This window comes from Macrobrachium nipponense, chromosome 1, assembly GCF_015104395.2.
Source record: "Macrobrachium nipponense isolate FS-2020 chromosome 1, ASM1510439v2, whole genome shotgun sequence".
Classification (NCBI taxonomy): domain Eukaryota; kingdom Metazoa; phylum Arthropoda; class Malacostraca; order Decapoda; family Palaemonidae; genus Macrobrachium; species Macrobrachium nipponense.
This window is the reverse complement of record NC_087200.1, coordinates 120,782,658-120,801,568: the sequence shown is the minus strand read 5'-3', so window position 1 is coordinate 120,801,568 and position 18,911 is coordinate 120,782,658. Positions and strand designations below refer to the sequence as shown.

The window sequence follows — 18,911 nt, the reverse complement described above, 5'->3', positions numbered from 1 at the left end:
TCTGGGGCAGGCAACACGAGAAAACAGGCGGCGGCGGCAACCCCACCTCGGTACGGCGGCGGCCCTAGTAGCGGCAGACGGCGTCATCGACACAGCATGGGGAGTGTAGACCAGGAGGGGGGGGGGGAGCAGCATAAGCGGCCGTGGTAGTAGTGGAGACCGCCCCAGACCTCGCTAGACGCTGCAGCAGCCCGTGGATGCTAGGCACGCCCTGCCGCCGCGCGGTGGTCCATACCTGTCCAAGGTCGTCTCCCACGGATGTAGCACCTGCGGTAACATAGATAGATTAGTAAGAGGGGTTCCCTCACGCACGGGGGGTGGGAAAGACATGCCCCATCCCGAACGCAAGGAAGACCCCAAATACCAAAATACAACGAAGAAGCTGAGCGGGGGGCAGGAAGGAGGACGAAGAATCGGATACCAAGGGAGTCGCGGGAGAGCTGTTTCCGACGACTTCCTGGCAGACCTTCGCTTCCCCTACCCCCGCACAGCAGTGAAAAGTAATATGAAAATGAAACAGAATACTGCCCTTGCGATTCACTTCATAGAACCTAAAGGGGAAAGATCAATTCCGGGTAAGAACGGAAACTTGATCCAATAATATGATGCTATCATAAAAAAATATATATGAAAATGAAAACCGAATACTGCACTTGCGATTTCACTTTCACATAAAAAAAAAACGTAAGGATCAATTCCCGGGTAAGAACGAAAATTGATCCAAATTAAATTTCATGCAAATAATAAATGAAAATGAAAAGAATTTTGCAATTGCGAATCCACTTTCATTGCATTCTATTATACAAAATTAAAAGGCTCGTGCCGAGCGCAATCACACTCTCGGTAACGAACGCACAGGGCAAAAATTATAATGAAAGAGTACTTACATTTTTCAATTACCACACTTTCGCGCCCAAAATACATGACTCGGCGCGAGCGCGCCCGCCCTCGGCACCGAGACATAATTCAAGGGTTCAATTCATGAAAAGAGAGGAAATCGCCGCATCTACGGCGATAATTCCATGTTGGTTCATAATTAAGTAATGAAAATGAAACAGTGTACAGTAAGTCCTCGGGTTACGCTGGTCTCGACTTACGGATGTTTCGTGGTTACGAACGCGCCCCCACCATAAAAAATATAAAAAATAATATTTTGCGTCGTTCCGTCTTACGCGGTTTAGCGTCGTAAGCAACGTAAACAAACGCGAACTAGTTCCGGGCGCACGGCGGAAGAATACGCTTTGTGGAGGAGAGGATGGCGTCGCTTCGCTACGCTCATTCCTCGCCCATACGCCATTTGGTTGTTTACACTGCCTCTCTCTCCCTCGTGTTGTATCGTTTTTGTAACTTTTTGCTCTTTGTTATGGCTCCCAAGCGCAAGGCGGACTCTTCTGATGGTAGTGCATCGAAGAAAAGAAAGGCCATCACCATGGAAATAAAGTGGACATTATAAAGCGATCTGAGAAGGGAGAAACGCCAACAAACATTGGCCGCTCGCTTGGGCCTTTAGCCGTTCGACCGTTGCTACCATTATCAAAGATAAAGAGCGCATCGTTGAACATGTGAAAGGATCTGCTCCTATGAAAGCGACAGTGATAACTAAGCAGGCGTAGTGGTCTAATAATTGAAATGGAAAGGTTATTGGTGCTTTGGTTGGAAGACCAAAATCAACGGCGTTATCCCAGTCAGCCTTATGGTGATTCAGGAGAAGGCGAAAAGATTGTTTGAAGCGTTGAAAAAAGAAAAGGGGGAGGGAAGTGAAAGTGAAGAGTTTGTGGCTAGTAGGGGTGGTTTATGCGATTTAAGGCTCGGGCCAATTACCATAACCTTAAATTGCAAGGTGAAGCTGCTAGTGGGGATGAGAAAGCAGCGAGTGAATTTCCTAAAGCGTTGTCTTGAGATAATTAAGGAGGGGGTTATTCTGCTCAGCAAGTGTTTAACGTAGACGAGACAGGTTTGTTTTTGGAAACGTATGCCTAACCGCACCTTACATCGCCAAGGAGGAGAAAGTCAGCACCCGGTCATAAAGCCAGCAAGGAGAGGCTAACTTTACTTCTTGGGGGTAATGCTGCTGGCGACTTCAAACTGAAGCCCTTGTTGGTGTATCAGGCTGAAAATCCAAGGGCACTCAAGGGCATTTGGAAGGGTCAACTACCAGTAATTTGGAAGTCCAACAAGAAGGCATGGGTGACACTTGCAGTGTTTGAGGACTGGTTCGTAAACCATTTTTGTTCCAAGTGTGGAGCGGTATTGCGCCTCCAAGGGTATCCCCTTTAGGTGTTGCTAGTGCTGACAATGACAAATGCCCTGGACACCCTGCCCAGCTGGGAGACTTCAACCCTAATGTCAAGGTGGTTTACCTTTCCACCTAATACCACGGCCCTTTTACAGCCTATGGACCAAGGAGTGATTGCTTCGTTCAAGGCCTACTACCTACGAAGGACAATTGCTATGGCTTTACAGGCAACTGAAACCAAGAAGGACTTGGACTCTGAAGGACTTTTGGAAATCCTACAACATCCTTGATGCTGTAAAGAACATTGCTAATTCCTGGGAGGAGGTTAAGCAAACAAACATGAATGGTGTCTGGAAGAAAATTTGTCCTCAATTTGTGAATGATTTTCCATGGGTTTGAGGACACAGTTTCAGCTAGGTTGTCAAGAACGTTGTGCCCTGAGTAAGGAAATCAATTTGGAGATGGAGGTTGATGATGTTACAGAGCTGCTGGAGTCTCATGGCGAGGAGTTATCTGCTGAGGACCTGATACAACTGGAGAAGCAGATAATAGAGGAAGAAGAAGAAGCACCCACCCCAGAGCCTAAGGCTTTCACAAGGCAGGACTTGATAAGAGGTTTTGCAGAGAGTTGCAGCAAGCGTTGTCAACTTTTGAGGCTCAGGATCCCAACTTGGACAGGTTCACTAGGGTTTCCAGAGGCGTCATGGATTTGATGCAGTGTTACAAGGAGATCTTGGATGAAAAGAGGTCGCTCTCTGTTCAGACTAACCTGGAGCAGTATTTTTAAGAAGGTAGAGAGGCCCTGCAGGAGATCCTGTACCCTCTACCTCAGCTGCCTCTGCTAATCCAGACTCGCCTGCCCCACAATCTCCAGCACCTTCTGAATGTTCTGCTAACCCAGACTCACCTGCCCCAGTATCTCCAGCACCTTCTGTAGGTTCTGCCTCACCTAAAGACTTCACCTGCCCCAACATCTCCAGTAGTTATGTTCTGCCTCACCTCAAGAATCACCTGCCTCAGCATCTCCAGTACTAGTATGTTCTGCCTCACCTCAAGAATCATCTGCTCAGCATCTCCAGCAACTTCTGGAGGTTCTTTTTCTCTTCACTAACCTCCCCCAGTCTCTCCAGCACCGCAGCTTCCTCCTCCGTGTGCAAGCCAATCAAACTAATAAAGGTAAGGAATTGTTCTCTCGTTGTTATTGATAGGTATTTACATTAAATCATGTGGTATTTTTCAATGTTCCGACTTACGCTGGAAAATCGTGTTACGACGCATCGTAAGAACGGATCAACGTCGTAACTCGAGGACCCCCTGTACTTACAGTTTCATTTTCAAGTCAAACAAACCATTAGTAGAAAAAACACAATATAAACAAAGCATACGACGATGAAGCGGGCAGAGAGCGATGACGAACACGTCCTTCACACCCGCGGCCGAAAGCAAAAGTGATTTGTTTACCTCCCAGTCGCGCGGCGCGCGACTGTCGGACAAGCAGTTAACTACCGTTCTCCCCTTGTTCGAAGCTTACGACCGTTCCAGCTGCCGCTAGCTACTTCCTATTGTTAAAGGGACCGAGGGGTGTATTACGATCGGAAACAAATTAAAATTTTCCTTCTTGCAAACTATGTGAGTGTCTACTGAAAAAGTTCGGCAGTTACACGTAAACAATTCTTCGAAATTTTCGAAGCCAAAGTTATTAAACAAATTAAATATGCGTATGCCGAACCAAAGATCCAGTACTTCCCTGCAAAAGATAGCCCAGAAGATCGATGGCGATGAAATCCAAAAATCAAGTCAGGAGGAACTGCAAACGTTGTTTACATTCCAAGCGACAGAGAAAATATGAATAGAAAACGGGAATGGTTCCTAATCCTGCCACCCAGGGCAGGACGGTAGATCACCTGACCTACCTGCAGCGTGTGCCGCGAAATTTGAATTTCTGTCGGGACGACGAGTCTTAGCTATGTATATATCTGACAGGTAAGTTGATTGTATGAAAATTGTAGAGCAAGGTATTGGTGCCAAAGGGGTTTGGCTACTCAGGCCAGCAAGAAATGTAACAACAAACATCTGCAGAGTATATATAATACAAAACTCCACAACTCCAAAACTCTTCAATAATTCATGTTCAATATCTGGTGGCTATGGATTACTGTCTTAATCTCTCGAGTAACCTCTTCCACTGCCACTACGTATACACGTACTCCTGGCAATACCCAAATGAGCTATAAAGATTGCAGCAAAGTACTATACTCTAGCTACGAAAGGTTGAGACTTTCCTACAATTAGCAGCGTTGACATGTCTCCAATCTGGCGCAATGAGGTATTTAATCCTAATCCAAAAGGTACATTTTCAGGATTAACCTCTTGAGGCTAAGGTTAATCCGGAGAATGGACATATACAAGCGGTACTGTCCAGCCATTTGCTTTTATTCACAGTGACTTCGTTTTAAAGTAATATATGCCATGTGTATGTATGCTTACGTTTAACGTATTTACTATTATATATATATATATAGATATATATATATATATATATATATATATATATATATATATATATATATAGTAATATATATATATATATATACTGTATATATATATATAGAGAGAGAGAGAGAGAGAGAGAGAAGAGAAGAGAGAGAGAGATGAGATGAGAGAGAGAGAGAGAGATATATATATATATCATATATATATTATATATATATCATATATATATAGATATATATATATATATATATATATAATATATATATATATATATATATATATTATATATAAAAAGACAGAAAACATTGACGCAAGCAGGCCAACAGCATAATGGGAAGGACAGGGTGACAAGGAGATAGCCAGTCACCAGGTGATATGACAATTTGTCGAAAATTGCATTTTTTTCCTAACTATACAAACCTGAGGTCCTTTAACAAATAGGAACAGTAGCTAGCGGCAGCTGGAACGGTCGTAAGCTTCGAACAAGGGAGAACTGGTAGTTAACTGCTTGTCGATCGTCACAGTGAGGTAAACAAATCCCTTTTGCTTTTTGGCCCATGCAAAAATACGCAGTGAGGGGTGGCATGAGGAGGGACTATATGTAAAGGGACCTCAGGTTTTGTATAGTTAGGAAAAATGCAATTTTCGACAAATTGTCATTTGTTCCGATACGTAATACAAACCATCGGTCCTTTAACAATAGGAAGACTCACTTCTTGGTGGGAGGAATCTGAGTCTTTGAATGAACAGACTGGTGTTCGTCCATCCCTGGAGTGCCTACCTGGTTTCGTAAGAGCGAGGGAGGGGATCAAGCCTCTGTCCGATTGATCGGGGTGTGCACTGCAGGATCAATGGTCAGACCTCTGGGCCGAGTACTAAGAGAGAGCAAGCGTATCTCTTTGTACCAGCATTGTAAGAACTTGTTCCTGTACAGGAGCAAATATAAAGTCATGGGTTTGTCTCATGTAGGCATCCACTTCCTCCCCCTTGTAGGAGAAAGTGTGGTGGATATACGCTCCTATCCCATAGTGAAAAGGGATAGGATGGAGCTCGGTCGAGTAGCTTACCTGCATCGGACTCCTTTCCAGCATGGTGACGACCGTAGTCCTCTGCCCACAGGTAGAGGTAGAGAAAGATGGTGAAGAAGAAGAGCCGTCACACTCTCATTCGCACATTCATTCTCCCAGTCATACCAGGAATCGATTGCTGTTCTGCCTGCTAGGTGCTGGGTAAGCTTACAGTGTTGAGCAGCCACCACAGGTCCCAAGGAAAAAGTATCCAAGGACTTGTGGGCAATATCCCGAAGGTAGGATGTGAAGGTGGTCTGGTTGGCCCAGACACCTGCCTTCAGGACCTGCGCCACGGAGAAGTTCTTACGGAACGCTAAGGAGGGTCCAATACCTCTGACTTCATGGGCTCTCGGGCGGGGGCGGAGCGTACGGATGTCGTCACTACCATCAGCCTCGTACGCTCTCCTGAATCACCTCACGTAGCCAGAAAGAAAGCGTGTTCTTGGATACTTCTTTCCTTGGTAACCCAGTGCTAACGAAGAGTCGTCGACACTCAGGCCTGAGGTGTTGAGTTCTCTTCAGATAGCGCCGTAGCGCCCTCACAGGACAAAGCAGCATCTCATCCGCATCATTATCGGTGAAGTCCAATAGGGAGGGGGATCGTGAAAGAATCGAACCTGTCGTCAGGGATCGACGGATTCTGAGTCTTAGCTACGAAGTTCGGGACGAAATCGAGCGTCACAGATCCCCATCCCCTGGTGTGTTTAACATCGAAAGATAGACCATGAAGTTCCCCTACTCTCTTCGACCGATGCCCAGGGCCAGCAAGAAAGAGGGTTCTTGAGGGTTCAGATCCCTGTCTGACGACTCTCAGAGTGGCTCGAAGGGTCTTCGAGTCAAACTCCTAAGGACAAGAGTCACATCCACGCAGGGGGCCTGAGTTCCCTGGGTGGGCAAGACCTTTCGAAGCTCCTCATAAGCAAGGAAATCTCAAACGAGTTCGAGATATCCAGTCCCCTCAGTTTTAGGACCAGGGGCCAGGGCGGCTCTGTATCCCTTGACTGTGGGTACTGGAGAGGAGCTTCTCTCGGCGAAGAACACACGAGGAAATCCGCTACCTGCTGAAGAGTGGCTCTGAGAGGAGACAGACCCCATCTACGACACCAACCACAGAAGACGGACCCACTTCCCATGGTACACAGCTGCAGAGGACTGTCGGACGTGTCCAGCCATCTCTGTTGCTGCGTACAAGAAGAAAAGCCTCTCGTTCGCAAGAGAGATGGTGGATAACAGCCAGCCGTGAAGTTGAAGGGACTGGACTGCTTGGTGGTACCGTTCTACGTATGGCTGGGCTAGAAGGTTTGTGCCAATGGGGCAGCTCTCTCGGTGCTTCCGCAAGAAGAGCCAGCAGGTCCGGATACCAAACAGCCTGAGGTCTTTTCGTTTGGGAGCCACCAGGATCATCCTGAGATTCGGGGTGGTCAGCGCTCGGCTGATCACTTTCCGAATCAGACAGAAGGAGGAAAGGCGTAGACGAAGAGGTTGTCCCAGGGGTGTTGAAGAGCGTCCTCTGCAGCTGCCATGGGCCCGGCACGGCTGAAAAGAAAACCTGCAGTTTTTCTGTTGTGCTGGGTAGCGAACAGGTCTACGACCGGTCGCCCCCACAGGTTTGAAGAGCATTTCCGCCACATCGGGTGGGTGTTAGAGGGGACCATTCGGTTTCCTATCAATGATCCCGACAGCTGAGCTTGTCCACTACTACATTCCTTCTTGCCTGGGAATGTAGCGTGCTGACAGCTCTATCGAGTGAGCCGTGGCCCAGTCGTGCACCTGCACGGTCAACTTGGTGTAGCGGGAGAGGACACTAGGCCCCCCTGCTTGTTGACGTATGCCACTACTGTGATGTTGTCGCACATCAAAACCACTGAGTGCACCCACCAAGCGGTCTGGAATCTTGGAGAGGCGTAGAACGCCGCCTTGAGTTCCAGGACATTGATGTGAAGGTGCTTGTCGTGATTGGTCCCCACACACCTGCAGCCAGCAACTCCTCCAGGTGTGCGCCCCATCCCTCGGGGGCGGGAGTGTGTCTGAGAACAGCAGCATCTCCGGGGGGGGAGTGCGGATGGGCACTCCTCTTAAGAGGTTTCTTGTCGTCGAGCCACCAGGCTAGGTCCTGCCTCACCTTCTCCGTGAGAGCCAAGGGGGAAGTAAGGTGGATAACCTTTGCCTGAGACCAACTCTCCCTTAGTCTCCACTGGAGAGACCGCAGGTGAAGACGCCCGTGAGGGACTAACTTTCTCGAGTGACGACAGACGGCCGATCACGACTTGCCATTGCTGCGCTGCCTGTTCCTGCCGAGACAGGAACCCGCCGGCTGCCTCCCTGAATTTGCTGATCCGCAAGTCTGCGGGAAAGACTTGCCCTGCGTACCGTGTCGATCAGCATACCCAGGTACTTCATCTTCTGCTTTGGGTTCGAGATTGGACTTCTTGTAGTTTATCACAATCCCCAGATCGTGACAAAAACTTGAGGAGCGATCCCTGTCCTGTAGCAACTGCGAGCGGGAGCTCGCCAGGACCAGCCAATCGTCGAGATACCTCAGAAGACGTATCCCGTGCGAATGGGCCCAAGCCGACACCAGAGTGAACACTCGCGTGAACACCTGTGGGGCGATTGACAGACCGAAAACAAAGTGCCCTGAATTGGTACACCGTCCCGTCGAAGATGAAGCGGAGGTACTTTCTGGAGGACTGATGGATGGGTATTTGAAAATACGGGTCCTTCAAGTCCACTGAAAGCATGAAATCGTTCTCCCTGATCGAGTTGAGCACGGATCGTGCAGTCTCCACCGTGAACCGAGTCTGGTGAACAAATCGGTTCAGGGGAGAGATCTATCACCGGTCGCCAGCCCCCCGAGGCCTTCTCCCACCAGGAAAAGGCGGCTGTAAAAGCCCGGTGACTGATCCTCTACGATTTCTACTGCTCGTTTATTCGTCAGCATGGTCTTGATCTCCTGTCGAAGAGTGTTGTCCTTTGATGACCCCAGACATAGGTTTGTAGATGGACCGGTTTTGAGATGTGGGGGGCCGAGATTCGAAGGGTAGTAGATATCCCTCCCGAAGGACGTCTACAATCCAGGTCTCGGCGCCGTAGCGCTGCCAAGTTGCCCAATGGCTGGCCAGGCACCCCCCCACTTCCGGCAGCAGGTGAGGGGGAACGCCATCCCTAGCGTTTCCCACCTCGCTTCGACTTCTTCCCAGCACCTCCTCGGGGAAAGGAGGTCTGGGAGGAGGGCTGGTTACCGCCTCCTTTCGCAAAAGTCGAAGCAACAGGAGTCTTCACACGGGGCTTAGGCGGGGCAACCGTCTTAGCAGCCGTGGAAGCGCCAGCTAAACTCTTAGGCTTAGCCGCAGTTACTCGAGATTGCCCAGAAACCTTCGAGACTGCCTGGTGAACCAAGCAGTCACTGTCATCAGTGCGCCACCTTTCCACCGCAGCGTCCACCATCTCTCCAGGAAAGAGAGCGGTGGAACTCCTAATGGGTCCGTTACGAAGACCGAGTGCCGCCTCACGCCCAGCCCCCTTGGTCACTTGCGTAAGGACTGCGTCCCTACAACGAAGAACCAAGTTGGCCCACAGGTTAGCAGTCTGATGGCGAGGTAAGAGATAGCTCTTCCTCCAGACTGGCACAGTCTCCTGAACGACGGGTCGTCTTCGAAAGCAGAGCTCCCAGAGCCGGCCGCGACTTTGGATATTGTGAGGGACCACAAATCCAACCAAGAGACTGCCTGGAAAGGTGCCATAGCGGTAGATTCCAGGGCGAGTGCCTCCTGCTGCAAGAACCAGAGGTTCTCCGACAGGAGCTGCTGCAGGGACACACCTGGAGTCAGCCTTGCTAGCTCCGGGTTAACCTGTTTAGGCGGTATCGGATCTTCCGATGGCACATAAAAACGCCTCTGACGCTGTAGAGGAGGTGGAAGCAGCTTGGAAGACCGACCGGACTTCAGCGAGTCCTCTCGCCCTGAGACGAGACTCTTCACTTGGTCAAGGACCGAGTCAGCCAGCTCCCGATCGCGGCGAGACCCACCGTCATCTTGGGTCCCTCTTTCGGGCCCCCAAAATGACTCGAGAGCCGCGGGACGTGGGCTCAGAAGGTGGTAGCGGCGATCCTTCCCCAAGGCCGTTGTGCTGACGAATCAGCGCAATGACCTCGGCAAAGTTCCTCTGGATCTCGGGAGTAACTGCATCTTGAGGAGTAGGACCGTCCAGTCCCTCCAACAAGAGCAGCTCTCGAGACCCTCCTCCTTCTACTTTGCACCCCTGCTACGCCCTGTCTTGCGCTACGTCCTGGCCGGTCCTAAAACCGTGCCTGGTGCGTACGGCGTCGCAGCGGGATCGCGAGGGGCGCACCCCTCACGATCACTCCTGGATACCTCGCTCTTCCCGGCGTATCCCGAAGAAGTTGAAGGTATAGGAGAGGCAGACCTAACGCTCCCTCCTCGCTCGCTGGCAGGACCAGCGTGCTTGGAGGCAGCAGCCGATCACCAACCCGCGGTGGGGATTCGAGCTGCAGGCCCTGGCCGTGCCACTCACCTGTGGCGAGCGGCTCGACTGAGCACGCTCGCCTGGCGAGAGTCGCCTGAGCGGCTCTCACCAGTCTTCTGCTCCGTGCCTCGGTCTTGACGTCGAGCGAACTCGGGCGTCGAAAAACCCTGGCTGCTGCACGATCTCCCACGGGAGACCGTACAATTCGGTACTTCCCGCGAATGAGAAGCCAAGCCCGATCCTGGCTTAGCAGCAGAGCCGCTAACACCAGGCGAGGAAGTACTGGCCGAAGCCAGTACCCCTCTGGTCCCCGTCTTCTTCTTCCTTACGGAAGGAGAGACAGGCCCTGTTCCCGAAGGAACAGGAGGACCAGCAGAAGAGCCCCCCGACTCACCGGAGTTAGACGGGCCCTTAGAAGGTCCCGAAGGAGCCTTCTTAGGGGGGGAGGAGGCAACCTTCTTCTTCTTCGGCTTGGAAGCCTTAGAAGTCGAAGGGGGAGAGGAGGCAGCAGACGACAATGAAGACGACGACGACGACACCTTCCTCTTCTTCGTCAGCTTACGCAGGACAGACATCAGGTCTTCCATCCAGGATGGAGCCGGGGCAGTTGCCGAAGCAACAGGGCCCAACTGCACCTGTCCGGAAGGACCTGAGCCTGGAGCAGCACCACCGCGACCAGGAACGACGAGAGCAGGAGCGGGAACAACAGGAGCATCAACAGCAGCTGGGACAGCAGGAGCGGCATGAGCAGCTGGGCCAGCAACGGAAGTAGCGGCAGGTACGGCCGCGAACTCGGGCGACCCAAGCGTCTTGTTATCAGCCACCAACATTCTAGGCACAGGAGTTAGGTCCAGGGGGGAGCTTTTTGGGCAGCGGAAGTCCGGGGTCAACAGCACAAAGAAACCAGGTGGAGGTGGCACGCCCCTCCTCGGTACGGCAGCGAGTGGCATCTGAACTGCAGCTGTCGGAGTCACCGAAGTCACATGAGGGGTGTAAACAAGGTGCGGAGGGGCGGCGTACCCTGGAGTAGTAATGGTAGTAGTAGTGGTGGTCACCACACCATGTGTGACCACTGCCAACCCCGCCAACCGCTGGATCAACCCCTGGATGCTAGGCACTCCCTGCATCCCCAGCGACTCCCACACCTGCCCAAGGTCGTCTCTCGCGGAAGGCACACCTGCGGAAGCAACAGTCGGGTCAGTTAGAGGGGTTCCCTCGCGCTTGGGGGGGGACAAACCCCACCCAGAGCGGACGGAAGACCCCGAGTACAACTGCACATCCGGGTAGCGAGCGCCCTCCTCCACACTCGACGGATCAAGTGAGGAGCAGGACTCCGCTAATCCCCCCGCAGGGGAAGGCGCGAAACGTGGGGGCTGACCCGGGGGGTAGGAAAGAAGACGAGGTATCCGTCACCAAAGGAGTCGCTGGAGAGCTTTCCGACGACTCCTTTGCAGGCCTACGTCTCTTCCTACCCTCGTACAGAACCCACTGTGCCTCGGACCAATTCATACACGTAATACAAGGTTCGGCCCGGGAGCATTCTCGCCCCTGGCACCGCGTACACAATTCATGTGGATCTACGTCCACAAAGGAGCGAAATCCGCCACACTTACGCCCCTCCAGCCTGGGACACACTCTACGGGCAACTGGGGGGTGCGGCGAAAGCTCCATCTCTTGATCCATGTTTGTTTTTTCACTTCACAATGAATTAAACAAAAGAAAAAACTTTACTTACAAGTTTCTTTCAAACCACAAACAAACCAGTCAAAAGATAAATCCAAACAAAGCATACGACGAGTAGCGGGCAGAGCGATGACGAGCACGTCTTGACACACCACGGCCGAAAGCAAAAGTGATTCTTACCTCTCAGGCGCGCGCACTGTTGGACAAGCAGTTAACTATCGTTCTCCCCTTGTTCGAAGCTTACGACCGTTCCAGCTGCCGCTAGCTACTTCCTATTGTTAAAGGACCGAGGGTTTGTATTACGTATCGGAACAAATATATATTGATGTTTTACTATTTATTTAAAAAGTTATCTAAGTGCACGCTTTGTCATCTTCTTCTACCAAAATAGTTGTTTACTTAGAAACGTCCTGGTAAGGGACCGTGTTCTGATTGTTGTGAAGAAAGTGCCCCAGCGTCTGTGGGTACAAGTGGTGTGCGGATTTGTTACAGGAAATGGGAAGTTTGTTGACACAAGCGACTCCGTAAACATCGAGATGGCGTCAATATTTCTAAGTTTATTTAATCGTGAGTAAAAATTTCGAAAGCGTTTTGGTGAGATTTCCACTGCCCGTGGCCACCCTTTTCACTACCCTCTGTTTAAATCTTAAAATTTGGCCTTAATTTCTAACTTTGGAGAAAATACTTACTTCGAAAGGAGAGTAGAGGTCTTTAGCTCCGTTTCTCACCAACAACAAGTCGCGACTGATGCCCATCTCCAGTGTCAGGACGCATTATAATGTACTTTTTCGGAGGTGGGCATGCATTGATCATCGTTAGCCTGATGCAGGCCATGCAGTGTTTTACCCTAAAACAATGACGGTCAGTACCATAAACAATGTCTATGTTCATTACGCCATAAAACCTTCTGCCATTTGCAAATCTGGCTGTTATGGCCTAGGTAAATGACTTAGCTATGGCCTAAACTACCTGGACCGAGTGACATTAGGAAGGCAAGGTCTGGTTACCTAGGTCAGGACATGGCATTCACAGAAAGATTTGGTTGGTTTTCGTCTGCGGAACTTGTTCCCGTCGTTCTACCCTCGACCCACTATCTTCATGCAGCTCCAAGAAAATAGCCTAATGTATGGATTACGACATATGTTGGCTCCCGTAGTTATCACTGTTTACTAGGCTAATGCACTAAGTACCTAGCTAGTTTCGACCTTTGGCCCGAGCCTTGGTCCGAGAACAAATGTTCTTTCGGTACACCTCACATCTAGAAAGTCATACTCACCAGTAAAGTTCTGGAGGATCGGGCAACACCTCTCAAAGCAGAGGACAACATTTCCGGTCTATGAAAAAGAAATAGTAGCCTAAATAGACTAAATTTCCACGATCATGAATACAACAACTTTCAGTAGTGTGGTGGAACACAGGATTACAAAATCAAGGGGAAGGGGAGCGTTGCGCTCACTTAAGACCATTTCTATTTTCATAAAACATCTGGAGGTTTCACATAATTTTCTTTTAACTGTCTAACCTAATTAAATTCAAATACTGTGTAAATGTAGAAGTTGATACAAAACTTTATTTATTTTCCATGTAGTTTTATGAAGTAGTGGGTGTCGTATTAACAAATCGCTTCCCTCTGCCAATTTTACTGTAAACATATTCTTCTTCTGTGTTTTAAGAATATTTCTTTTTGGTCTTTCTTACCGAAGGCGGTGACTTTCTTAACTTTTAAAACCGAGAGCGGGTCGGGAACGGTCAAAGTAAGTGGTAATATTTAAAATCAATCGAGCCAGTGAACATCTTCCGAAGAGAACAATAAGGCACAAGAAGGAAATGAAACGGCTAAAGTGAGGAAAAAATAGTGAAGTGGAAACCTAATGTGAAGGTATTGTAAGGACAACGTATTTCGCAAGTCCCTATGTACATCACAAAAGTAAAATTTTTACATTTCGTATCATGTTGTAGAAAATTCTCCGGCCTTTCTGCTGATATATAATTCATGTACATATTCAAACTGTATCTGTAAATATTTATGTGTTCATAAAGAAACACAAATCGGCTGTCTGCGCGCTCGGATCTCTGTTGGTCCAGCTCGGGTACTACATATCCGTCGCAGCGGTCAATGTCTACCTCACTCATCTCCAATAAAGCATTAAAGGCTGCTCTATAAGCAAGAGCCCATGCTGGCATAAGGCCAGCTAAATCTAAAACAACAATAAAGCATCAGTACCGAGATACCTGCATCTTTGTCCAGTCCTCACAACTGGTGACCGCCCGGATTGGACGGTGACTCAGCAGTTTTGCCTCCTGACATTAACGGACTCATTACGGCCTCTCGCCTTCAGAGACCTTTAACAGATCTACATGGCGTACAGTCTAGGTCTCTGAAAGCTCCTCTCTGCGTTCGACACCAATGCCATTAACAGACTTACTACAGCACACTTTCCCAAGGTGTGTTTTGGCATTGTTCAGATGGTTTGGCCCCACCATTTACTACACTTGTCGACCGTACTAGGAGTCATTAACAGACCGACACAGTGAATAGTCTTGAATCCGACGAACCCCCTACACCATTAACGGACTAATTATGGCGTTCTCACGTTTTGGTGTATGAGGCAGGGACAATGCTGGACTCCTCGGTTCACAGTTCCTCGGAGGAAACCCACATCCTCCCAGCTGCCACTACATCTCTGCAGGCATCAGTCATCCAGTCCATCAAGTTACCACCCTTCTCCCAGCAAAACACGACATCATGGTTTGCACGCGGGGAGGTCCACTTCAGAATAGTGGGCACCACAGACAAGGGGGCCAAGGCCAACATCATCATGTGATGCTGCCGGAGGAAGTTTTTGACCGCATCACCCCATGGTTGGACGCGCAGACCGGAAAATTACCTTATGGCGAGCTAAAGAAGAAACTCGTCGGGACCTACTCCCTCTCCATCCCCATGAGGCCGCCCACGTCCGTGACCTCATCAGCCAGCTGCTGGGAGACACAGAGCCAGAGGACGGAGGACGGGCCTCTTACTACTGCTGGAGGTATTCAATGATGGCCATAAGAAGGAGATCAACCTGTCCCAGGAAATCTTTCTCCTCCTCCTGTCGAGGGAAGTATGGGCACAGATTCCGGAGGCGGACTTGCTACCAATGGACGAATTGGTGGAAAAGGCCCAGAAACTGCATGAAGACGCCAGGGCTGCGAGGCTACAATGCCAATGACCAACAGCCTGGTGGTGGAGGATCTCGGCGACCCAGATGTCAACGCAGTACACTGGAGAAAGGCGCCCTCGCAGCACCGGAAGGAAAACCCGTCCCAGTGTTCCTTTCACCGGAAATTCGGATAAAACATCAGTAGATGCGAACCACCATGCGCCTTCCTAAAAAACTAGGAAGGCGGCCACCCTCAACAGCAGCCGTGGCCGCAACCCCTTCGAAATGCCACTGCATGGGATTCTACATGTGCGGCACGATCTCCGGTCGCAAGATACTGGTCGGCACAGGAGCGATGCAGTCGGTGTTCCCACCATCAGGAGAGGACTGCACCCTTGTGGCCACAAACAGAAGCTCCATCCACTCCTACAGAACAAGAATCCTGAAGATCTCCATCCTGAGCCGCACCTACATCTGGCCCTTCATCATCACAGATGTTAAGGTTCCTCACCTGGGGGCAGATTTCCTGGCACAACACTAGCTCCTGGTGGACATGGGCCGCAAACGCCTCCTTGACACGAGGACCTGCCATTCCCGCCCACTCGCTGCAGGCCCTGGGGTACCCACCATGTGCTCCATTGCTCCCCAAAGATACGATACCCTCCTACAGGAGTTTTCTGATACCATCAAGCCAGAGCTCCATCAGGTGGCCAGAGCCCTGGCCAAGCATGGGATCTACAACCACATATGTAACTGTCTGCGGTCCACCACTTACAATGGTATAGGACGGCGACCAGTTGTATGTCTATTCTTGCGACTGTAATACGCAAGCATTGTGGTTCCTTTTCCCTTTCTCGTCTGAGTGACATCAAGTAGATTTTGTTTCTTCTTCAGAATAGGGGAGATGACTCAAACTTCCTGAGTTAACTTCTTAACAACTTTACTTCAACTCCATCACAGGAGTATAGGAAAGGTTGGTCTGATGACCGCTCTGTTGGAGAATTAGGATAGAACTAACTTTACAAGAGGGTTGCATAGATAGCTGACAATAGCTATCTCAGCATATTACTAAAATAACAGATACGTAGCCATAAGACTCGGAAGTCATGAGTTTCCTCTACAGGTAATAGGTCACCAGCTTCCCATGGAAGGTGTTGTGACCTGTTTACAAGAGATGACAATTGTTGATACAGATAAATGCAAACCAGGCCACTGCAAGCATTGCATGGCATGGTCTAGTTTTACGTCCTGTTATGGCTATTGATCACTCCTAACTCACCAATGACCCCTTGGGTCATGAGTTTATTTACAGATATAGAAAATATCTGTATTAACATAATGTATACATTACATTAGCTCGGTCAGCTACCAGCCAAGCACTGAACATTAAAACTTACGTTAAATATGTTTCATAGGAGTGTGATCGTATATAATTAGTCATAGCCATAATCAAGTGATTAAGGAATAATATGCAAAAAATTATATGTAAAAAAAAATACATACATAATAGACATACCCATAAGTAAAGAATAATGCATGGAAAATACAGATCCATGTTTAAGATAAATGCATATGAATATGTTGTATATACTGTTAGTCATGAAGATACATACACAGCAGAAAGTACTGTAGTTCTGCTGATAATTGCATGACATAAGAATTACATTCTAAAATGCATAATGTTATTAAATGAATAGGTGGTACCATATAAGATAAAAGGTTAGCATGTATACATGAATGGTTATAATAATAGGTAACTGTTTAAGAATAGTTGTTACCCGATAAAGATACATAATTCATATATGATAATGGGTAACTGTTTAAGAATAGTGGTTACCGGATAAAGACATAGATATATAATTCATATGATTGTGCACAAGATATAGATTCCAGGTACGTACACGCACCGACATTTTAATATATATAGGGCTTCAATATTTTATTAGGTACCCTTAATGATATTTTTAACTGTTCATATTTATAATTATATAGATATATGTATGGAATGCAATGTCTCGGAGTTTCTTGTCATACACATTGCCAGCGTACGAACTGCTTTTCACACACAACACAATTCCAAACAATTTTCCTCTGAGTCAAGTGAAATGGCCAATTTCAAATAGCTCTAACAGTAAACGCTTGTAGCGCTATAGGAATGTTGTCTTGGTGGGGCACGACGTTCCTCTGAAGATCCAACTGTGTTCGCCTCAACCTACGCCAAGCAAATATGTTAGCGGCGATGAGAATCACCACCGTAACGCATATCATGGCCAGCAACACGTAGAAACACAGATCCTCCTCGGCATAAGTCCTTGACGTGTGGTCCATCTCAGCTAGTTGCGTCAAACGATGAGCCACCTTCGCGTTGTATGGGAGAGGTAAGGCGGGGATAATAGTGCTTGTCCATGAAAAATTCGCGAAGTAAGCTCGTTCTCGGATGATAGTGTTAACTCCGTGGATCGTGTAGTTCGTTGACGTTCCGATACATCCGTCAGAGGCAACGAATATCTGGGAGTTGAAATCCTTCCTTGTCGTATCGCATCCACGATCCGTTGTTCAGCCTGTAATTGAACTTATTATCGTCAAAAGGATAAAGTTTTTTCATACAACCTTCGTGTGTATGGGAGAGAGAACCGTTTAGCACTATACCTAACTCGCATGAATCCATTGATATATGATGGAATTCAAAGGAGTCAGCTGGACAAACTTTATTATTCATGGTATCTGAACAGTGAGTGAATTTGTCTAAGTCCTTGATGACCGTATATGTTTCCTTATCAGGGGAAATCAATATGTGTCCCGTCAGATTGGATATTACTGGACTTGAGTTATTCGTCATGAAAGTTGGGAACGGTGCGATTTTGTATGCTTGCCAGGCATCAGAAGAATCAAAGGGAATGGTAATCATGATCCTGTAATTCTCAACGCTTACTGATATTAAACTATAATAAAATTCTATCTTATGGGCGTCTAGCAAAGGAACATAACCCAGTTTCTCCCGTCCGTTCTTCAAAGTTAAAGTCAGATCTTTAATAGGCAAAAGATGCGGCAATAAAACACCCCTTGTGGCTAGCGTGATAGCTTCCACATAGTCTTTTGATTTCTCAATAAAATGTGAAATTTTGGTACGGATATGATCTACTTTAGAACTATAATACGCTAACGTTGCCAGCAAGTGTTGCACTTCCATAATCTGATCAATATTACTAGAATGTTCGTTCACCAAACTCATTATTTGATTAATTGATGATAATTGTTTACGAAGTTCGGAAAAAACTAATTCGTTTTCATGTTGCAAAAACTCAATTCTCTTATTCTGATCATTAATTTTAAGATGATTTGAAATTCCTAAGCCTAAACTTGCAACAGATCCAAAGATGTTTAGTGCAGCAAAGATAAACGGGTTGCGTCTCTCTAGGCTATTGTGTCACACAGTCCACATCAGCAGATCTCGAGCCAGACCTTCCGCCTCGGCAGTTTTATTTTGCAAGTCGTATGATAACATTTCCGCGACGCTTAGTGTTTGTGCTAGCGAAATCTCTGGATTAAAAGGAAAATGACATTGGTGCAATTGGTTCAATGATTCAGCGAACCTCGACAGGTCACTCTTTAGGTTAATGACGTCATTCTCTGGCAGGAAAATCGCTTGCATATCAACTTCTATAACTATATTGCTTGCTGTAATGAAAACGTCTTCTGTTCTTTCAACAATAGTGCCATGTGAAAAATTCATATTTTTTGTTTTAGCGCTCTTCCCACACGACAAAGATGTCTGAATGAACATTACCACTCCTAACAATA

General features: G+C 48.1%; 1 protein-coding gene across 1 annotated transcript in view; it reads right to left on the bottom strand.

The window, feature by feature from the left end:
* Positions 1-13,417, bottom strand: part of LOC135219589 (stomatin-like protein 2, mitochondrial) — a 187,012-nt gene extending 173,595 nt beyond the window's left edge. The window contains exon 1 of the mRNA XM_064256477.1: positions 13,244-13,417. Coding sequence (XP_064112547.1) covers positions 13,244-13,294 — 51 coding nt within the window. The 5' untranslated portion in view covers positions 13,295-13,417. The remainder of the gene's footprint in view (positions 1-13,243) is intronic.
* Between the last annotated feature and the right edge of the window lie 5,494 nt (positions 13,418-18,911).